This window comes from Diuraphis noxia, unplaced genomic scaffold (assembly GCF_037042655.1).
Source record: "Diuraphis noxia isolate RWA-SAM2 unplaced genomic scaffold, SU_Dnox_SAM2 contig0002, whole genome shotgun sequence".
Lineage (NCBI taxonomy): Eukaryota > Metazoa > Arthropoda > Insecta > Hemiptera > Aphididae > Diuraphis > Diuraphis noxia.
Window position 1 is genome coordinate 63,268,240 of NW_028301712.1, and position 23,142 is coordinate 63,291,381.

At 30.2% G+C, this 23,142-nt stretch overlaps 1 protein-coding gene across 1 annotated transcript in view; it reads left to right on the forward strand.

The window, feature by feature from the left end:
- Positions 1 to 21,400, forward strand: part of Dhc1 (dynein axonemal heavy chain 1) — a 29,362-nt gene extending 7,962 nt beyond the window's left edge. Inside the window, exons 17-64 of the mRNA XM_089220025.1 lie at positions 55 to 215; positions 458 to 646; positions 714 to 909; positions 973 to 1,490; positions 1,577 to 2,256; positions 2,312 to 2,476; positions 2,554 to 2,706; positions 2,791 to 3,160; positions 3,256 to 3,480; positions 4,949 to 5,121; positions 5,229 to 5,595; positions 5,656 to 5,989; positions 6,070 to 6,227; positions 6,321 to 6,439; positions 6,502 to 7,012; positions 7,080 to 7,237; positions 7,308 to 7,498; positions 7,577 to 7,854; positions 7,928 to 8,168; positions 8,239 to 8,444; positions 8,705 to 8,868; positions 8,996 to 9,118; positions 9,176 to 9,368; positions 9,424 to 9,554; positions 9,622 to 9,770; positions 9,836 to 10,005; positions 10,074 to 10,523; positions 10,600 to 10,944; positions 11,208 to 11,423; positions 11,495 to 11,760; positions 11,838 to 12,006; positions 12,103 to 12,414; positions 12,491 to 12,647; positions 12,707 to 12,837; positions 12,893 to 13,337; positions 13,469 to 13,590; positions 13,728 to 13,896; positions 14,140 to 14,292; positions 14,351 to 14,577; positions 15,351 to 15,428; positions 15,551 to 15,745; positions 15,861 to 15,962; positions 16,014 to 16,094; positions 16,170 to 16,249; positions 16,312 to 16,468; positions 16,567 to 16,779; positions 18,690 to 18,842; positions 20,866 to 21,400. Of these exons, the coding sequence (XP_089076151.1) occupies positions 55 to 215; positions 458 to 646; positions 714 to 909; positions 973 to 1,490; positions 1,577 to 2,256; positions 2,312 to 2,476; positions 2,554 to 2,706; positions 2,791 to 3,160; positions 3,256 to 3,480; positions 4,949 to 5,121; positions 5,229 to 5,595; positions 5,656 to 5,989; positions 6,070 to 6,227; positions 6,321 to 6,439; positions 6,502 to 7,012; positions 7,080 to 7,237; positions 7,308 to 7,498; positions 7,577 to 7,854; positions 7,928 to 8,168; positions 8,239 to 8,444; positions 8,705 to 8,868; positions 8,996 to 9,118; positions 9,176 to 9,368; positions 9,424 to 9,554; positions 9,622 to 9,770; positions 9,836 to 10,005; positions 10,074 to 10,523; positions 10,600 to 10,944; positions 11,208 to 11,423; positions 11,495 to 11,760; positions 11,838 to 12,006; positions 12,103 to 12,414; positions 12,491 to 12,647; positions 12,707 to 12,837; positions 12,893 to 13,337; positions 13,469 to 13,590; positions 13,728 to 13,896; positions 14,140 to 14,292; positions 14,351 to 14,577; positions 15,351 to 15,428; positions 15,551 to 15,745; positions 15,861 to 15,962; positions 16,014 to 16,094; positions 16,170 to 16,249; positions 16,312 to 16,468; positions 16,567 to 16,779; positions 18,690 to 18,842; positions 20,866 to 21,252 (10,931 nt within the window). The 3' untranslated portion in view covers positions 21,253 to 21,400. The remainder of the gene's footprint in view (positions 1 to 54; positions 216 to 457; positions 647 to 713; positions 910 to 972; positions 1,491 to 1,576; positions 2,257 to 2,311; positions 2,477 to 2,553; positions 2,707 to 2,790; positions 3,161 to 3,255; positions 3,481 to 4,948; positions 5,122 to 5,228; positions 5,596 to 5,655; positions 5,990 to 6,069; positions 6,228 to 6,320; positions 6,440 to 6,501; positions 7,013 to 7,079; positions 7,238 to 7,307; positions 7,499 to 7,576; positions 7,855 to 7,927; positions 8,169 to 8,238; positions 8,445 to 8,704; positions 8,869 to 8,995; positions 9,119 to 9,175; positions 9,369 to 9,423; positions 9,555 to 9,621; positions 9,771 to 9,835; positions 10,006 to 10,073; positions 10,524 to 10,599; positions 10,945 to 11,207; positions 11,424 to 11,494; positions 11,761 to 11,837; positions 12,007 to 12,102; positions 12,415 to 12,490; positions 12,648 to 12,706; positions 12,838 to 12,892; positions 13,338 to 13,468; positions 13,591 to 13,727; positions 13,897 to 14,139; positions 14,293 to 14,350; positions 14,578 to 15,350; positions 15,429 to 15,550; positions 15,746 to 15,860; positions 15,963 to 16,013; positions 16,095 to 16,169; positions 16,250 to 16,311; positions 16,469 to 16,566; positions 16,780 to 18,689; positions 18,843 to 20,865) is intronic.
- The last annotated feature ends 1,742 nt before the right edge of the window (positions 21,401 to 23,142 follow it).

Consider the following 23,142-nt stretch of genomic DNA (forward strand, 5'->3'; position numbering starts at 1 on the left):
TGTTTTATATTATTTATTGATCTATAATTCTATACAATTTAATATTTCATCCAGGTGAGAATCCTATTTTTGAAGTTCACGCAATACTTATGATTCCATCAATTGTGATTAGACCAAGTATAAACGAATTGCAAGAGTTGATGATTCAAGCGGGAAAAATTATGGTAGGAGTAGCTAAAGGAGTCGGACAGTGGTCTGGTAATAAAAAAACAAAGGTAATAAGGATTGTATAAAATATAATAAAACACGAGCATCACAACGAAGACATAATATTTACTAAGGGTATATATATTTGGTATTGTTCTGTGTTGTCCACGTGTTTGTCTTCGTGTGCGCGTCTCGTTTGTTTTTATACCGGCAGGTGTTAGCTGAAAAACACTGGAATCAGTTAAAGAAAGACTGCAGCGAGCGTAGAGAACAATTTTTTTCTAAAGTTATTATTTCTGATATGGAACAGAGTGTACCAGCCTCCGTGCCTACTATAGAAGACGCTAGAGCTAAACGTCGAAGATTGTATAAATTGGCGTCTGAGAAAAAACCACCATTCCCAGTGATGCACAGAAATTTCTATTTATATGTCACGGAAAATAAAGAAATCATCAAGGCCCTTTCGTTACTTTCTATATGTGTGCAACCGTTAAAACCAGTAACATTCTATCAACCTTTTATGTTGAATATTAAATTACATTATTCAATTTGATTCATGTATTTAGAAGCTATCCGAGTTCTTGAATCTTTGGGTGCCATACAAGATTTTATGGAATAATGACTTATCAGAAAGACGAGACCTATCAACAGTTTCACTTTTAGACTCAGAAGCATATCTTCAAAAACACCATGAACTTTTAGAACGTTTAAAAGTAAAGCCAGATACTTATGAATTTGGATCTTGTGTCTTAGTATCAGTTGGTTAGTGTAAATGGCGAGAGGATTATATAAATTATTCAAATGATAATTTATTACGTTTTTCAGAAAAATTAAAATATGGCTTAACTATTGAGGTTAAATCTTGCAATCGTCGAATCGGTCAGTTGTTACGCAAAAAATACCATCGTGAAATGGATTATGTATATGCTGTGATGAATGAAATGGAAAGAAAGTTGGAACGACCTATTAGAGATTTAGATGATATTAGAATGGTGATAGAAACATTAAGAAAAATAAGAGAAAATGAAGTAGACATGGACCTTAAAATAGAACCGATCGAGGAAGCATTTAATGTATTAACACGTTATGATCTACCGGTAGATAGGGAAGATTTAGAGTTGGTTGATAACGTTAGATATTGTTGGCAACGAGTGCTAACTCGTGCTATGGATATGAATATATACTTATTAGAATCACAACCTCAACTTCAAACAGAATTAGCAGAGAATCTGAAACATTTCAAATTAGATTGTGTACAGTATTGCCACGAGTACAGAACACTGGGACCGATGATGCCCGGCCTTTCACCTAGAGAAGCTTCAGATAGACTCATAATGTTTCAAGTAAAAAATTTTTTTTATTTACCTACTTATTATAATTATTCATAGTATATTCTTAAATGTTTATACAACAATTATACATTTTATAGAATCGTTTTGATGGCATGTGGCGTCGTTTACAGTCTTATCAAAGCGGGGAAGAACTATTTGGTTTAGAAACTACAGAATATCCAGAGCTAGTCCAAATTCGTAAGGAATTGAATCTTCTTCAAAAGCTATACAAACTTTATAATGATGTGATCGACCGAGTTAGCAGTTACTATGATATTCCTTGGGGAGACGTCAATATAGAGCAGATAAATAATGAATTAATGGAATTTCAAAACAGATGTCGTAAATTACCTAAAGGATTGAAAGAATGGCCAGCATTTCATGCATTAAAAAGAACTATTGATGATTTTAATGATATGTGCCCCTTGTTAGAACTTATGGCAAATAAAGCTATGAAACAAAGACATTGGCAGAGAATAATGCAAATCACAGGTTACAACTTTGAATTAGAATGTGAAGGATTTTGTTTGAAAAATATTCTAGAAGCACCTTTATTGAAACATAAAGAAGATATAGAAGACATTTGTATATCAGCTATGAAAGAGAAAGATATTGAAGCAAAACTAAGGCAAGTCACTAACGAATGGTCTGTACAAGAGTTAACCTTTTTAACATTTAATAATCGAGGCGAATTATTACTTCGAGGTGATACGACAGCAGAAACCATTTGTCAGCTAGAAGATAGCTTAATGATTTTGGGATCACTAATGTCAAATAGGTAATTTTTTTTTTTGAACATGGGTATTGTGTAAACTAATAATTCAACATTGTAGGTACAACGCACCATTCCGGAAACAAATACAACAATGGGTATATGATTTATCTAATACAAATGAAATTTTAGAGCGTTGGTTGTTGGTTCAAAATATGTGGGTATATTTAGAAGCAGTGTTTGTTGGTGGTGATATCGCGAAACAGCTTCCCAAAGAAGCAAAGAGGTTATAATATATATATATATATTCATTTCACTATTAAACGATCTAATAACGATCAAATGTATATTTTATTGGATTAGATTTAGTAAAATAGACAAGTCATGGCAAAAAATTATGCAACGTGCACATGAAACACCAAGTGTAGTTATTTGTTGTGTAGGAGACGATATGCTGAAACAACTTCTACCTCATTTGCAAGAACAGCTAGAATTGTGTCAAAAATCTTTGAGCGGGTAAGGTTTTAGAATTGTATAATGTTATAAGAGCTTAAAAATGTTAAGTAGTATTAAAAATAATATGATTTTTTTGATTTACAGTTATTTAGAGAGAAAACGAACAATGTTTCCTAGATTTTTTTTTGTTTCGGATCCTGCTTTATTAGAAATTTTAGGACAAGCTTCAGATTCACATACAATTCAAAATCATCTACTATCGATATTCGATAACACTAAAGCTGTGAAATTTCATGAAATTGAATATAATAAAATGACAGCCATTATTTCTACGGAAGGAGAAACTATACCTCTTGAGAGAGCTGTCAGAGCTGAGGGAAGTGTAGAGACTTGGTTAACTAGCTTATTACAGACATCTCAGCAAACGATTCATTCGATTATTCGATCATCAAATCACCAGATAAATGATAATAATTTTATTTTATTGGCATTTTTGGAAAAAATGCCCGCTCAGGTATTTATAAAAAATATAAATTCAATGATTTAAAATGTTGTATTAAATTGACAACCGTTAAACTTTGTTTTTACATTTGTGTAATAAATCAACAGATCGGAATATTGGGAATTCAAATGATCTGGACCAGAGATTCTGAGGTAGCATTAATACACGCAAGAACAGATAGAAAGCAGATGCACGATACCAATAATCGATTTCTGGAATTACTCAATACGTTGATTGATCAGACGACTAGAGATTTAACACGTATTGAAAGGATCAAGTTTGAAACATTAATAACAATACACGTTCATCAGAGAGATATTTTTGATATTTTGGTAATGACCAGATTTTTATGGTGTCATTTAATTTAAATATTCCCCCTTTTAAAGAATGTTTTAAATATTCCGATATTGCGCCATATATATTTAGTAAAGACAATATGTAAATGTACATTATAGGTACATGTTTAGTTTTGCTAAGCGCGATGTATGAAATCAATTCTAATTAGTATGGAGAAGTGATAAAATTATTGTGGTGATCTAAGGCGGTGTTGGATTGTAGTGGTCCCCTATTGAGTTGGTTCTTGGTAGTGAATTGATCTTGTTGACTTCTGAATAAACTGAAGATAGCTATCAGCCAAATTTTTATTGTGATTTTGGAGGTATGGTGTTTTGAGGGCTTTGTGAATATTTTGTTTCTTACAAACCATGAATCATTTATTATGTTCTTGTTTTGAAATATTTGTGGTTTTCTCAGGTTAGTTTTTTTTAGTCATTTGCCCCAATTGGAACAAGCATAAGTAAGTAAATTAAATGATCGAACATTAGTCTATTAATAGTTTTGAGTTTTTTAGCAATCCTAGATGATAAACCCTATCAAAATTTTTGGAATTGTGGATTTACAGTCTAATTAATTTAACAGTATTAGGTGAATTTATTTATCAAACATCTTAGATAAAGATATCAACAAACTAATTGGTATGTAAGTGACCGGGGTTAATTTGTCTTTTCCGCATTTTTAAAATAAAAATTTACTTTTCTCAGTTTAGTGAAAGAAAACCATGACAATGTAAAGCATTGCAGAGAGAAATCATATAAATAATGGATTGTTTTTGTTTAGTGAGTTAATTTAATGTTTTTTTTTTTTTTTGTGTAAATGGAATTTTACGTGTGGTCATTTTCGATTCATTTTAATATTATCTAAAACGAGAAAATCGGATCAATTTTGTCAAAAAGTACAACAAACATACAATTTGATTAAAGTAATACGCTTTAATAATGAAGATTTTTTTTCTGTTATGAAAAGTGGCTTCAGACACCCACCCATTATTAATACATTATTTATGTATCGATAAATGGCAGATAACTCCATTGAGAATCTTAAGAAAAATAGGGTTTTTGTTATACTTAAACGACAACGAGTCACAACTGTTTAGGATTATCGGTATTTGTAAAAAAGGTTTTAATCAATTATCTACTCTTTATCAAATGAGAACTCACCGAGTTGCACATCATTATCAGAGGCTGAGCCACATGTCCCTCCCAAAAAATTAGTAATTATCTCCTGATTAGTCACCATCAGTTTGCTATTATCGACTCCATCGTACATACAGATAACTAAATTATTATTTATTATCTACTACCAACGGCGGCTGAAACTATCAGGAATGAGAAAGACGTGCGCGCGTTTAGAACGGTTTTCGTTAGCCACCTGGTGCGTTCTTATTTGAAAAAGAGTATATTAGAGTGAGCTATTGATATTGTAAATTTAAAGCCGTCAATAAAAATTTTGTTTATAAACCAGTGTCGACTCAATATACGTTCTGTTAATGACTTTGAATGGCTAAAGCAATGTCGATTCTATTTTAAAGAAGACTTGGATAAAACTTGGATTTCTATAACTGATGTAAATTTTAATTACCAAAATGAGTACTTGGGATGCACAGAACGTTTGGTTATTACTCCACTTACAGATAGGTAAATGTTTTACATTATATTCATACATATACTCGTATACACACATGCATACAAATTTGTTGATTAATCTGTATTCCATACTACTATATGTATACTACTATACTTAGGTGTTATATTACACTTGCTCAAGCACTAGCGATGAGTATGGGTAGTTCACCTTGTGGACCAGCTGGTACTGGAAAAACGGAAACTGTTAAAGATATGGCAAAAACTTTAGCCAAATATGTGGTGGTTTTTAATTGCTCTGATCAGATGGACTATCGAGGCTTGGGAAGAATTTATAAAGGCCTGGCACAATCGGGAACATGGGGGTGTTTTGATGAATTCAACCGTATTGAACTACCTGTATTGTCAGTTGCAGCACAACAAATAGCGGTTGTGTTATCGGCAAAAAAAGAAAAGAAAAAACAGTTTACATTTACTGATGGAGATCTTATAGACCTTTGTCCTGAATTTGGCATATTTATTACAATGGTAAACAATGGTGATAGTATTGCTTCAATTTAGTTTCTTTGACTTATTTACTATTTTTAGAATCCCGGTTATGCTGGCCGCAAAGAACTGCCAGAAAATTTAAAAATTCAATTCCGCACAGTCGCTATGATGGTTCCAGACAGACAAATCATTATTAGGGTTAAATTAGCTAGTTGTGGGTTTTTAGAAAATATTACGCTTGCTCGTAAATTTTATACATTATACAAGCTATGTGAAGAACAATTAACAAAACAAGTCCATTATGATTTTGGGCTAAGAAATATTTTGTCAGTTTTAAGAACTCTGGGTGCTGCGAAACGAGTCAATAGCAAAGATTCAGAAAGTACGATTGTTATGAGAGTATTGCGTGATATGAATTTATCAAAACTTATAGGTAAATTATTATTAGTTTATTATATATTTTGTCATTGTTCAATCAGTTTTTTAAAACACTGTAACTTGTGTATTTAATAGATGAAGACGAACCACTATTTCTGTCATTAGTCACAGATTTATTTCCTAATCAGATATTAGAAAAAACTGCATATCCAGAATTGGAAGAAGCGATTGAAAGCCAAGTGGAGGCTGATGGTTTAATTTATCATTCCCCTTGGGTTTTGAAATTAATACAAGTAAATATCATAAAATAGTTGACATAAAAATTATATTACAACATTAATTTGGAAAATATAATAAATATAATGTCAACAAATTGTTTTTTTCAGTTGTACGAAACACAAAGAGTCAGACATGGAATCATGACTCTTGGCCCCACTGGATCTGGAAAAACATGTTGTATTCAGATTCTTATGAAATCTTTAACAATTTGTGGTGAAAATCATAGGTAGGTAAATATTTAAAATTCCAAAAAATTTACAGTTTTATTTTATTAGTTAAAAATTCTAGGGAAATGAGAATGAACCCAAAAGCAATTACTGCAGCACAAATGTTTGGTCGTCTAGATGTCGCCACTAATGACTGGACTGATGGTATATTTTCTGCATTATGGAGAAAAACGCTAAAATTAAAAAAAGGTGAACATGTATGGTTGGTTCTTGATGGACCAGTGGATAGTATATGGATAGAAAATTTGAATTCAGTATTGGACGATAATAAAACATTGACATTGGCAAATGGAGATAGGCTTCCTATGGCTCCATGCTGTAAAATCATATTTGAGCCTCATAACATTGATAATGCTTCCCCGGCAACCGTATCACGAAATGGAATGGTTTACATGAGTTCGTCTGGATTAGATTGGAATCCAGTTCTAGCAGCTTGGCTAAAGAAAAGGAATAAAAGGGAATCAAAATTATTCAAGCGATTGTTTGAAAATACTTTTTCAATTATATACACATGGGCATCACAAAATCTGAATATGACTATGAAAGTCTTACAGTGCAATACCATTCAACAGGTCTTTTTAAGCAATATTCTATGTTTTATTTTATTACAACATATAAAAATCTCAAATATTAATTTAGATGCTAGTGTTGTTGCAAGGGTTAATACCCAAAAAACTAGACGAAGAAGAAGAGAAAAGAGAAGAAGAAGAAATCGAAGAGTATGATGATAATTCTTCAGAAGAAGGTGATGGCATGGAAGGTGCAGAAAACCACCATCTAAAACCAGATAATTTATTGTAAGTATAATACAGAATCTTTTTTTAGAAGATCACATAAATTATTTGTTTGAAATTTTTTTTTTTGAAGGCCAAGTAAAATACATTTACAACGCTTATATACTTTTGCGTTGGTGTGGGGACTAGGAGCACTATTAGAAACATCAGATAGACATAAATTCCATAGTTATCTAAATGGAAATTTTGATCATAGTCTTGATCTTCCTAAACAAGTCGATCAGCCTGATGCTACAATATTTGACTTTTTCGTAACAGAAGAAGGTGCTGTAAAACAATAATATGCGGTTATCATATTTGCAACTCAAATTTAAATCAGTTTTATTATATATGTAAAATTAGGTGAATGGGAACATTGGAATGTTGCTATGTCTTCTGCTACTGCAGCAGAATCTTCAAGTTCAGATTACAGTCAAGTATTGGTTCCTATTTTAGAGAGCGTTCGTATCACGTATTTGATAAATATCATAGCTTCACAAGATCATCCAGTTTTATTGATTGGAGAACAGGGGTCAGGAAAAACTGTTATGATGAAATCATACATGAGATCTGCTAAACCAGAGCTATATTTAAATAGATCATTTAATTTTTCATCTGCAACTAGCCCTTTTCAATTCCAAGTAAATTAAATTAACATTTATAAATGGTAATTTTACTCTTTAATTTGAGTCATAAGTTATTTCATAATCTTAGAAAACTATTGAAAGTTATGTGGAAAAAAGATTAGGAAACACATTTGGACCGTCTGGGGGTCTTAAAATGAAGGTGTTCATAGATGACATAAATTTACCTGAAGTTAATGAATGGGGTGATCAAATTACAAATGAGATCGTTCGACAGACAATGGACATGAAAGGATTTTACAGCTTAGAAAAACCGGGGGAATTTTATACTCTGAATGATATTCTATTTGTCGGTGCTATGGTACATCCTGGTAAGATAACGATGTATTTAGTAAACTACTCATCAATTTTTGAATTGTATATTATACTTTATGGCAAAAGGTGGAGGACGAAATGATATACCATCAAGATTAAAACGTCAATTTTGTATATTTAACTGTACTATGCCATCCGATGCTTCAATTGATAAGATCTTTCGAGTTGTTGGTGAAACGCACTATAATGCAAAACGAGGATTTTCAGTAGAAATACGAAACTTGGTTAAGAAATTAACACCCATAACTAGAGAACTTTGGCATAGTACAAGGGTAATATATTTTTTATTTTATGATTAAAAACACATTAATAATGCCTTAATCTAATCTTACTTCTAAGATTTGCGAATTTAATAGTAGATTGTTTATTTTATTTTTGATCGATTATTTTAAATCAACTACCAAAATGTGCTGATAACTAATTAATCAAGTTGAATTAAGTATTTTTAACATAAACACATTTAATAGTAAAATTAAAATTATACAGTTTTTTAATTAATAATCATAAATAAAAAATTGATTTTCAACTGTAGATGACTTTGTTGCCAACACCAGCTAAATTCCACTATGTCTTTAGCTTAAGAGATTTGTCTAGGATTTGGCAAGGAATGGTTGGAACATTGAGTACTGTTATTGACTCTGCAAAAATATTAATAATGTTGTGGCGGCATGAAACTACTAGAGTATTCTCTGATAGGTTTGAATGATTTAAGTAATGAAGTATTTATAATGTTTAAGCAGTTAAAATAAATAAATAAAGGAAACCTATAAAACTAACTACGTTATAATAACAATAATAATATTGATATTTTTAATTATTATAGGTTTACATTGTTGTCCGATAAAAGTTGGTTCGACCAAGAGCTGAACAAAGTTGTTGAAACTAGATTAGGCACTCAGTATTTAGCCATGTTGGATGCTGATCCTCCATTTGTTGATTTTATGAGGTATGTACTTTTTATTTAAAATGTAAATTTCAATACATTTTTAAAATATTTTTAAAGAGATGCTCCAGAGCCGACCGGAGAAGAAGGTGAAGAAGCTGACATGGAACTTCCTAAGGTGTACGAGCCTGTTATGGAAGAATCTCAACTGAGAGAACGATTAGAAATGTTTTTGTCTCAATTTAATGAGATGGTTCGAGGTGTTGGAATGGACCTAGTATTTTTTCCAGATGCTATTCTTCATTTAGTTAAAGTCAGTTGTAATAAACTATCTTAAAATTTAAAGTATAAAAACTATTTTTTTATAGATATCAAGAGTTATACGACATCCACGTGGAAATGTAATGTTAGTAGGTGTTGGTGGTTCAGGTAAACAATCATTAACAAGATTGGCTTCTTTTATTGCTGGCTATAAGACGTTTCAAATAGCTTTAACTAGGTTTGAATCGATTATTAAATGTATTATTTGAATTTTCTATGGAATATTAATGTATTTTTGTTTGTAGATCCTATAATATAACTAATTTTTTGGAGGATCTCAAACTGTTGTACAGAACGTGTGGCGTTCAAGCAAAAGGTACAACGTTTATTTTTACTGATTTGGATATTAAAGAAGAAGGTTTCTTAGAATATTTGAACAATATTTTATCGTCTGGTAAACATTTTGTGAATATAATTTAATTTTTTATTGGGATATAAATATTGTATATTTATTTTTAGGGGGAATTACTAATCTATTTACGAAAGATGAGCAATCTGAAATTATATCTGAGTTAACTCCTATAATGAAACGAGAAAACTCAAAAAGAAGTTTAAATCATGAAATTATCATGGATTACTTCTTAACAAGAACTTGTCAAAATCTTCATGTTGTGTTTTGTTTTTCACCAGTAATTTATTATATCATTCATATAAATAATTACATTTTTTTTTTAATCTCGCATATAATATCTCTTAGGTAGGGGAAAAGTTTCGAAATCGAGCTCTTAGGTTCCCGGCATTAGTATCTGGATGTACAATAGACTGGTTCCAACCATGGCCCAAGGATGCTCTCGTTCAAGTAGCGGAACATTTTTTGTTTGACTTTGATATTGAGTGCACAGTTGAAGTTAAACAAGAATTAGTTGGCGCAATGGGCACGATTCAAGATATAGTTGATCATACTTCAAGTGATTACTATCAACGATTTCGCCGAGCTACCCATGTTACACCAAAGTCATACTTAAACTTTATTGGAGGATATAAAAGTATCTATCATCAAAAACAAAAAGAATTGGGGGAAGGTGCTCACCGCATGGACACAGGCTTAGCGAAACTTGAAGAAGCCTCTATTTCCGTAGAATTACTGAAGAAAGACTTGGATGACATGGAACAAGAATTAGCAAATGCTTCTCAGAAAGCAGAAACTGTAAGTAAATACAAAAAAAAACAATAAAATAATATTTGTTATTAGTTTAAAGTCTTAAAAAAAAAAATGTTAACAGGTATTAGTTGAAGTTACTGATCGTGCAAGACAAGCAGAAATTGTGAAAAATCAAGTAATGAAAGTTAAAGTTAAGGCAGAAGCTTTAGTAGAGTCGATTGCAAAAGAGAAAGCTATTGCTGAAGAAAAACTAGAAGCAGCTAGACCAGCGCTTGAAGAAGCAGAATCAGCGTTGAACACTATAAAGCCTGCACACATAGCTACTGTTCGTAAGCTTGGTAGACCTCCACATCTTATCATGCGTATAATGGATTGTGTTTTAATATTATTCAAACGAAAACTGCACCCAGTCATTAGTGATACAACAGTGAGATGTCCAAAACCATCTTGGCCAGAATCTTTAAAAGTAAATATTTTGAAAAATAATAATTTAAATTTATTATACGATTTTACATCAATAATTTCTAAAAATAAATCTAAAAATCTAAACCAATTACATATAATCATAATTTCATATTAATAATTATAATGAACAATTTAATTATACCTAAATTACGCACTAAACTTCTTAAAAATGGTGTATAAAGTAAATTATAATATCCAAATACTGTATATTATAGCTTATTAAAATATAAACAAAGATAACTGAGCTTTGTCGATATTGTATAGATGATGGCGAGTACAACTTTTTTGCTCCAGCTACAAAACTATCCTAAAGATACAATCACAAATGAAATGGTAGAATTATTACAGCCATATTTTAGTATGGAAGATTACAATATGGATACAGCAAAAAGGGTTTGTGGTGACGTTGCTGGTTTGTTATCGTGGACTAAAGCCATGGCATTCTTTCATAGTATAAATAAAGAGGTTTTGCCACTGAAGGTTTGTATTTTTCACATTTTTTGAAAGAAATTAATTACAGATTAAATCTATATTGTATATTGCTTATTTAGGCCAATTTAACATTGCAAGAAGCTAGACTGACTATTGCAATGGATGATTTGTCAAGAGCTGAACTTCAACTCTATGAAAGAGAAGTGGCGTTAAATGAAGTTAAAAGCCAATATGATGCGGCTGTTCAAGAAAAACAAAGACTTACGGACGCGGCAAATGTGTGTTTAAGAAAAATGACCTCTGCAACTGCTTTAATTAATGGTTTAGGTGGTGAAAAAATACGATGGACTCAACAGAGTAAAGAATTTAAGAAACAACTTGGACGGTAGTATTTAAAAATATATTAATCTTAGGTATCTAATGAATCTTATGATATCATCGTTTTATTTTAATATAATATAGACTTGTAGGTGATGTTTTATTGGCAACAGGATTTTTATCATATTGTGGACCATATAATCAAGAATATAGATCTAATTTAGTACAAAGTTGGATGAAAATTTTAACTACTCAAAAAGTTCCGTTCACAGTCAAACTTAATATAATAAATATGCTGATTGACAATTCTATGGTATAAATATTGTCTGAATAATATAGCTGAACAATGAACATACTATATTAAAATTGTATATTCTTCTAGTTGAATTAAATATACTAAATGTTTAAGGTATCCGAGTGGACTTTGCAAGGTCTTCCGAACGATGATCTATCGGTACAAAATGCACTTATTGTAACCAAATCTAGTTCATACCCACTTCTCATTGACCCTCAAAACCAAGGAAAAATGTGGATAAAAAATAAGGAATCAACTAATGAACTTCAAATTACTTCATTGAATCATAAATACTTCAGAACACATTTAGAGGATTGCTTATCTCTTGGAAGACCATTATTGATAGAAGATGTTAGTGAAGAGCTTGATCCAGTAATCGATAATGTATTAGAAAAGAATTTCATTAAATCTGGTTCAATTGAAAAGGTGAGGAAAAGAAATATATAAACATCGTTGCTTATAAATGTTCCATTACGTATAATAATAATTATTATATTAACAGGTGGTTGTTGGTGATAAAGAAACGGATGTGATGCCTGGGTTCGTCTTATATATAACAACAAAATTGCCCAACCCTGCATATTCACCAGAGATTAGTGCTAAAACTTCAATCATAGATTTCACAGTCACAATGCAAGGTCTTGAAGACCAACTATTAGGTATAAATAAAAGTTGAATAATTACATATATTATTATACAATTCATTCAAATTTATTAGGTCGGGTTATACTGATGGAAAAATCAGATTTAGAAGCTGAACGTGTAGCGCTATTTGAGTCGGTTATTCAAAATCAACGTTCAATGAAAGAATTTGAAAGTAATCTGCTACATAAATTATCATCTATTCAAGTAATGTATCATAAATAATAATTCCATACCAATATTGATTATTATTTTTGCCCAGGGTTCATTGGTAGATGATGAAGATTTGATAAGTGTACTCCAAGAGACTAAAGCGACTGCTGAAGCTGTAAATGCCAAACTCCAAGTTTCCGAACAAACAGAAATAAAAATTATGAAGGCCAGAGAAGAATTCCGCGCTGTAGCTGCTCGTGGATCAATACTCTACTTTTTGATAGTTGAAATGAGCAACGTAAACGTTATGTATCAAAATTCATTGAAACAATTTTTAATGATATTTGATAATTCTATAAACAAATCGGTAAAAAGTCCTGTAACTGAAGAACGTATTATAAACATTTTACAATATTTAACTTATGAAGTATGGATGTTCACGATGAGGAGTCTATATGAACGCCATAAACCATTATTTACATTAATGTTGGCTATGAAAATTGATTGCCATAAGAACCAAATTACTCATGAAGAATTTATGACATTTATCAAAGGTTATAACTTATAAATTATAATCTGTTTTTACTTTAAAACATAATATTATCTGTTAATATAAATACAATATAATATAATACTATTTTACAAAAAACGACACATTATTGTAATTATATATTTATGCATAAAGGTGGTGCATCCTTAGATTTGAATGCAGTTGCTCCGAAGCCTTTCCGATGGGTATTGGACATAACTTGGTTAAATTTGGTTGAACTTAACAAGTTATCGGCATTTTCAAATCTTTTAAATAAAGTAAATATAAATTTGATTAATTTAAATATGATAATAAATGTAATATAAAAAACAGTAACATTAATCACTGTTTTACTGTATTTTGTGATAGACGCAAAAAGTATTTTTTAATCGTTAATTATTATTGAATGGTTTAGATAAAACAAAACGAGAAGGAATGGCGCGTTTGGTATGAAAAAGAGAAACCAGAGGAGGAAGACATACCTTGCGGGTATAATAAATCTCTAGATGTGTTCCGAAAACTTTTGCTGGTCAGGTCATGGAGTCCAGATAGGACATTGTCGCAGTCTCGAAAATATATTATGGGTATTACTTGGAATGCTATGAATTTATTGGGTTTAGATTTTAATAATCTACTTTATTAAGACATTTTGTTCACAAAAATTGTTTTCACACTACTATTAAAAAAATTGTGCATAGTATGCAAAGTTAACAATAAAAATAAAATATCACTTAATTTAGGTGGTAAAATTTAAATTCTCTGCATTAGGTATAAAAAATATTTTAAAAACCGTTTATAGATATATTCATTTAACCGGTATCTTTTAGATTCTCTTGGGCCAGAATATGGAGAAGCATGTATTTTGGATTTAGAAAAAACTTGGGAAGAATCAGAGCCACAGACACCACTTGTTTGTATCTTGTCCATCGGATCTGATCCATCACCTCAAATAACCGCTCTAGCCAAATCCAAAGACATTCGTAATGCACACGCAATTTTTATAATAATAATTAACTTATAAATATACTTTTGTTTTAGAAATACGGTCAGTTTCTATGGGTCAAGGTCAAGAAATACATGCAAGAAACATGATATCTGATTGCATAGCAAACGGTGGTTGGGTACTTTTACAAAACATGCATTTGTCTTTGCCATTTTGTACAGAAGCTATGGATGCCTTGTCAGATTCAGAAGAAATACATACTACATTTAGAATGTGGATAACCACCGAAGTGCATCCTCAGTTTCCGATTGCACTACTTCAAGTAAATTAACAGCTTTTAAACATTGTCATGAATATTATACCATAATTATATATATATATATATAAATATAAAATAAGTATAATAAATAAACTGGTAATTGAAAATAAAAGGTCATGTGTTATGTACTTAGTAGTATACGAGTACATAGCGGGAGTTTCAGGATAAATGACTACTTTTTAAGAACTTTTATAGTCATATCAATTGTTTTTTATTTAAAATGCAGTAATTATTTGAGTTTTCTTATTCAGAAGTCAAAGAAGGTATATAAATGAAAATTTGATATTTTTCATAAAAACTTTTCCGTGTAGATATATCTATTGACTTTTTGTATTTTTCATTATTAATAAATTGTGTGATTGCGTTGTGACCTGTAGTTTATTTTTGACTTTTGTAGCCACATCGAAATATTAATTTTAATTTATTATAATTTGACTCTTTATTATTTATTAATTTATTGTTCATTTTGATAAACTTGAATAATAATGTTTAATAATATACATATGTGAACATGAATGTAATGTTCCAAGTGAACAATGTTCCTCGTGATATTCTATAGACTATAGCACCTACCTACCTACAGATCGTAATCTAAGTTGTTTATGATAGAAAAGTGTTAGGTGAAGCATTACATCCTTCCAATAAATAGCGCATATTTGCTATTAAAACATTTAAAACACACCCAAAAAAACAATTATACATTACTGAACTTACTATAAGTATAGATAAATAATATTATGCATTATTTTATATAATTAAAGATTTTACTTTTATAGATGGCAATTAAATTCACAAATGAACCTCCACAAGGTATTCGCGCGAGTATGAAAAGAACGTATCAGAATATTAGTCAGGTAGGTAGTTAACAAAGCTTAAAACGTTGCTAATAATGTAGTATTATAATTATTTAATCGTTATTTTTCAACTTCAGCACTCTCATAAAATATTAATAACTCCAATATTTATTGTATAATAGGACATGCTTGATTATTCAGCTCAACCACAATGGCCCATTTTACTGTACGCCGTAGCATTTATTCACACTATTGTACAAGAAAGACGAAAATTCGGACCGCTAGGCTGGAATGTACCATACGAGTTCAACCAGGCAGATTTCGCTGCAAGCGTTCAGTTCATTCAAAATCATTTGGACGATATGGATCCCAAAAAAGTAATATCCAGTGGTTAAAATATCGATGAGATATAAATATAATAAATAAATTATATATATCTTTAAGTTATTATAATAATATTGTATAATTATTGATGTTGATGCCTATTGGCAGGGTGTGTCATGGCCAACTATTTGTTACATGTTGGGTGAAGTACAATACGGTGGCAGAGTTACTGATGATTTTGATAAAAGACTTTTGATCACATTCACTCAAGTAAATATTAGTTCAAATTCATTGATACGAAAACTAATTATTTATCTATAGGTTTGGTTTTGCGATGTATTATTGAGGCCAGGTTTTGAGTTTTATAAAAACTATAAAGTTCCAATGAATCGTAATATACAAGTATGTAAAATATTGATTTATTGTTTTTTCTAATAAATGTTTGTATTTTATTTTTGTATGTAAATAATTGTTTAGGGTTGTATTGATTACATAAACAGTTTACCAGTAACAGACTCTCCAGAAGTGTTTGGTCTTCACTCAAATGCTGATATTACGTATATGATTATTTTAACGTACGAAAAAAATATTATGCTTATATTTTAAATTATCGTTTTAGGCATCAAATAAACACCGCAAAAGGAATACTTGATACAATTTTAAGCGTTCAACCAAAACAAGGTGGAAGTCAAGGAGGCGAAACTAGAGAAAGTGTCGTCTATCATTTAGCTGACGACATGTTGAAAAAGTTACCAAAGCAGTATAAAGATTTTGAGGTGAATTATATAATATATTATTAGGTACTCGTATTTATTTTGTATTACCGTTTTTGAAAACGACAATATTAAAATGTTTCGTCATTTTTCGTATACAGGTAAAAGAATCGCTGCAGAGGATGGGCGCTCTTTTGCCTATGAACATATTCTTGCGACAAGAAATCGATCGTATAAAAAAAGTTATCGGAATTGTACAAAAGACGCTGTGTGATTTAAAATTGGCTATCGATGGTACAATTGTAATGAGTCAGGGGCTGAGAGAAAGTTTGGACGCGATGTACGACGCCAGGATACCACAGAAATGGCAAAAAGTAATAATAATAATAATAAAATGATTTTATATTACTCCATTCAGGGAGAGAATAGGCCACGCGCCGACCAAACCTGGTTCCCTACGCAACACCTCACCATAGGGGAACAGCTAGGTTTCAATAACATGGTGACGCACGGAGTTGCGTTCTCGTTGAATAGAGTATATATATTATTTAGGTTATACTATTACTATTATTCGAATACTCACCGTATTCTATAATATATTCTCCGCTATAACCTAACCTAACCGAATCAAGTTTTAAATGCGATATATTATTATGTTGATTATATTTACTATGAACCAGACCATATTCCAATGGTTTATATTCTAAAAAATACTGTACATTTTTGATGTTATCATTGTTGTAAAACGTGTAAATAGTTTGTTTTTCAGTGATAATCGCATAAAACAACAAAAAATGGTTTTTGAATTTTGCCTTTTGCATTTGTTATTCGAAACTTAAATCAGACATTGCTCTTTTTGTTTTTATACTTTCATTGAGTACATCGTTTATCGTTTTAGAATAATGTATTCAGGGGGATGTTTGTCGACTTGCGGCAGTATTTTCTTTGGGAAAAAACAAATTGAAACCAAATTTCATAGATTTCCTAAAGATTTCTCTTAGTTTTCTTTAAATCTTATTCTGCAAATGACTTTTCAAATTTTGGTAAACTATTAATGCCTCATGATGAATTCTATAATTATGTTATTAAATTAGAAGATATTTTTGTTGAAAACTTTCCTTCTATGCAACTAATGATAATATCGGGTCCACAATGAAAGATTTACTTTGTAATGCACGTTTTAGTCATCCTTGTGTATTGTTTGACAAACAATTTTTAGTAGATTTATTTATACGTTTTAGAATTTTAACTGCAATTAGATTTTTAAATAGGTCTATGTTGTCTGAAACGAAACGAAAAAATAGAAAACTAGCTATTATAAAACATTTGTAAATAATTTTTACTAAGATATTATATTTTTAGTATTATAGGTACTATTATGTATTATAAAAAAAATTGAAATCAACATTCTGAAGAAATGCCAGATAAATAAATAAATTGTTTAATTATGTTTTACCATAAAAATATAATAACATTATGTACAATATTTATTGTATCAATATGTTGCACCATAGAATAATGTTATATGGTTGTACCACGATAATACGATACTACAGAATATTCTGTGGTTGTACAATTAATTTTTTTCTTTATATGATCTACACTGATATTCCAACAGGTGTAGCAAATCAACCCCCTTACAACCTATTTTATTCAAGAAAAGTGATGGTTCTGGTTATTCTGTGTAAACACCGCATACTTTTTGGTTATAAATGTTATAGACATTACACTTATATCTTATTATTCCAATGATGTTTATAAATTATAAGTGTTATAACTTATAGTATACCTTCTAGCTACTTTTTACGACTACAGCACTGTGTATAAAGTAAAATAATTAGTACTATCCACAATGGTAAGCAGCTATGAGTCAGTCATGATTTTTTTAAACTGCAACTGAAAGTGAATATATAAATAGACTTATGCAAGAAATCTGTAAGGATTGAGTAACTTATTATACACACCACAGGAATAGCGTAATGTCACATTACTAATGTGTACATACCGTATGGTTAGTAATCGTGACAAATCAAATCAAATTTATAATACTGTTATTATTTTCATATTCTTATATTTTTTAAATGGTTGAAATTACTGCTTACACATTTTTTATTATTACTTATTTATTTTGTGCGTTGCGGTTTGCCGTCAAGGCATACGATTTAGTTTCATCCCTCAGGATAAAATATAATAACTTTGTAGTAGTTTAAGTACAAGAAGGTATAATCACTATAATATCCAACAAAATGTATAATTTGCTGTATATATAATACTATTTATTTAGATATCTTGGGAATCGGCTACACTCGGATTTTGGTTTACCGAGTTGTTGGAACGAGATAATCAGTTCAGAAAATGGATAAACAGTGGTCGACCAAACGTGTTTTGGATGACAGGCTTCTTCAATCCTCAAGGATTTTTGACGGCCATGAGACAAGTACCTAATATAATATTATTAAACATGTAGTAGTGGTATATACGATACTTCAATAGTTTTTTGAGGATATCTATGCAACGTAAATATAAATTAAATAATATTTGTGAATTTTACTGTGGATATACTTACAATTATTGATAAGTTAAACATTTTAATTTTTTAATTTTTAACTAACATAATTAGTTTAGATGACCATTGTATAATAGCTTATTTGTTATTGAATTATTATAAACCTAATATTATGTTAACTTAAATTTTTTTTTTTTTTGATCACCATGGATAAAATAGAAAAAAAAGCGGTAAAGTGGGTATCGCTCTGCTGTACAATAGGTGGTAAGGTAGACCTCTGACTAGGGTAGGTTAGATTTGAATGCAATGATAGGTATCATTGTATACGAAAAACGATTCTGAACGGGGATGATGATTCGTCAGTCTAGGATATATTATATTTAAATATTGTCATATATTCTATTTTTGAAACAAATATATTATTTTTCCAAAAACATTGCATGTAGTTATCATAATTCATAATACCTTATATTATCAATTATCATAGATATATATATATACCGGGTTTGGGGATAAATCGTTATCATTACGCGATTTCATAAAAATTTAAAACTCAAACGCTCAAAACATAATTCCAAATAATGACGCTTCAAATTTTCTCTATAGCTATTTGAAGCAAAACTTATGGAAAACTTAGTGTTGAATTTTATAACCTTAGATATAAATATAAACAATATTATGAATTTTTAACTACAAAATAATTTGCGAATATTCATGGTTTTGACGAATTGTTGTCAATATTTGAACTTCAAATGCTAATAAAAAAAAATTATGCCTTTGTATTCTTATAATTTTTTAATCACTATAAGAATAACTTATGAGAAACTTTGTATTACATTTCCAAGTACTATTGATAGGGTCAAAAATATTTTATCGACACTTCAAAAAAAAATGTTCAGAAAAATTGAATATTTCAAGTGTCTATAAATATCTCAAAAAAAGTCAAAATATTTAAAAAATTAAATAATGTAAGGAAAATGCAAATCTAAATAACTGGTAAAATTTTCAAGTATCTGCGACTTATACTTTTTGAATAATAACAAATATTTAAAATCGTTTGAGGATAAATCGTTATCGTTACGCCATTTCGTAAAAATTTAAAATTCAAACGCACTTCAAATTTTTCCTTTATTGATGCTTCGAGTTTTCTCTAACTTGAAAGAAAACTTAGTGTTGTATATTTAATCCTTAGTTAACACAAAAAATTTTATGATTTTTTAACTTCAAAATTACTCGTACATTTTCGCATTTTCGACAGATTTCGTAAAAATTTGAACTATAAACGCTTATAAAAAAAATTGTGACTAACGATTTTTAATTTTTTTCAGCTACAATAAGAACAACTCATAAGGAACCTTGTATTAAATTTTCAAGCTTTTTTGGTCACCAAAATTTCTTTACCGACACTTAAAAAAAAATTCTCATAAGAATCGAAAATTTCAGTGGTCTATAAATAACTCAAAAAATTCCATACCTAATCTAACCTGGTGAAAATTTTAAGTATTTACAGTGATCAATTTTTGAATTATAACCATATAAATAAATCGATTTGGTCGAAAACTGGTTTTGTGTAAAAATTCCTGTTTTTCTGTCATTTTTTTTTTGTTTTTCTCGATTTTTTTGAAAACTGTTGGAAAATGTTTACTTTTTACCTCTATAATGCAACAAGGATATTCACTTTTACATCGGAAACCACCCCCAAAGTTTGAAATTGAAGCATTATTTCGACTAGTTATGCTGTGAACAGACACAAAAACAAAAAAAAAATCACACACACACTTCATTGTAAAATCAATACATTCATTCTCCGTTCAGAATCTAAAATACAGTTGTTAGGTAGTTATTTTCACTCATTTTCCTGTCGGCATTGAACTAATTAACTATTAAATGCACTCATTCAATCCCGCAATGTATCTGAGTTTAATCCACGCCGAGTTTTAATTTTTTTTTTTAGGAAGTAACGAGAGCACATCGGGGCTGGGCGTTAGATTCGGTGGTGCTTCAGAACCTGATAACGCGCCACAACAAAGAAGAGTTGAGTGACTCGCCACCGGAGGGCGTGTACGTGTGTGGCATGTTCTTGGAAGGTGCTAGTCTAGACCGGAAGACGGGTAAACTAGTGGAGAGCAAGCCAAAGGTGCTGTACGAGCAAATGCCGGTCATCTATGTGTTCGCCATCAACACTACCGCGGGCAAAGATCCGAAGCTTTACGAGTGTCCGATTTACCGAAAACCACAGCGGACGGATCTCAAGTACGTGGGCTCAATCGATTTCGAGACGGACAACAATCCAAGACACTGGACGTTGAGGGGCGTCGCCTTGTTGTGCGATATAAAATAAATAATATGAACCATATTAATTATATTATAGCCGTATAGGTATGTACTTGAAAATAATTTCAAATTTAGATTATTTAATACAATAGACTCACTGTACCTATTAACGGACTTCACCTGTAAAAAATAAACAATTATTAATAAGTTTTTAATTATTTATTTCCCTCATATTTTGTTATTTTGATAAATATTCTATAATCTTTAGTATAAAATAAGTAGGTTAAGTAATAAAATATTAATTGAAAACCTGTACCTACTTGTATAAAAAAAGTAACAACCTATGTAAAATTTGAATTTTATAAAGAATAGTGGAAGTTATGTATAAAACACTGCGAGTGTGATTCACTATTTGTTTGAAAGTGAGTTCCTTCAATACGATTTGAATAAAATATGCAGGTATATCATATCAATAATTCCTACGGCCTACAGCGGCTGTATGACATAAGCGCCAAAGGTACAAAAATGACCTATCGTTTGCACCAAAATCTGTATAGAACATAAGCGTCAATCTAATATTGTACACCTGCTATACCCAACATATGACATAGCCACCAAAGATACAAAAATGACCTATCATTTGTGCCAAAATTAATTTTTTATATAAGTATTAAGTAGGTAGTTATTTAAAAATTTCTTCATCTTATAAAAATTATATTATATTAATATTATTATGTTGATAATAAATTATAATATAGGTAGGTACATGCACATCAATATTTAATAGATTTAATAAATTGGTTGATTTTTTATAAAAATAAAATGTCGATAATAAATTACATTTCTCTTAAAAATCTATATTTTTGCTCTTTAAATAAAATACACACAACACCTTTGTTCGTAACAGTTTTTATAAAATCCATTTTAACGAATGACCGCTTACACGGATGCTTACGAAATAGGTACTAACAATATGTTATAACACAAACTGCTCACAAACTGTCTATTCGACAATCTATCGTTATCAGATAATACATATTTTGTCGATTAAGATTAATAGCGTTTGGAGTTTTTGAGCGATATAGTTCTAAATTTAATATCTGTTATTTAATTTCTGGCGCTTTTGTACGATACGACTTTTTTTTTCTTATCTTATTTTGGCGCTTATGTCTTCCGCCGCCTACAGCATATACAGTTCTAAACTCCTAATCTACTATAATTCCAATCATATTATATGTATTTATCTGTCATCACTTCTACGTCTTTGGTAACATGAAAGTGGATATACCCACATAAGTATGAAGAATTTAAATAAATAACAATTAATTAATTAAGTATTAAAAAAGCTATAAAAGGTTTTAAAAACATAAAAATGTATTTCATCGTTTTCACTATGTTCCTAGCAATTAAACATCGTTCTTTATCTTCAATCTATAAAATTGTAGCTTACATTAATAAAAAGTGAAAACAAAATTTAAATTTATTTTTCACCTTATTATACTAGATTATCAGAAGTCAATTAATGTGTTCGAACGTCAAATTTCTCTGATGATCTGTGAGTACATTTTTATACATTGAACAATTTCTCTCAACGTCAGTAATATTTGTGGGAGTGTACTCCATACATGTAAAGTATTGGGTTTGATGTAAATTAATTTAGCTTTCAAGTTAAGATATTTTATCGAATCTTGAAATATTTTGATTGAAACGGTGCCCACTTGCCCACCTTTTTAAAACAGTGGACGTTCAAAAAATTAGTTACTACCCTCCCCAGTCACCCATTCAAGACAAACTGATTTCACCGCCATTGCGGGTATAGTAGATGCACTCCACATCTAACTACTATACAGCAGTGACTTCCTCACGGTTTTTTTATAATTCATTTTATTGTGATTTTAATTGCATTAAAATAAAACCGCAGCCCTATAGTTGTATTAACAAAAGATAATACGTGTTT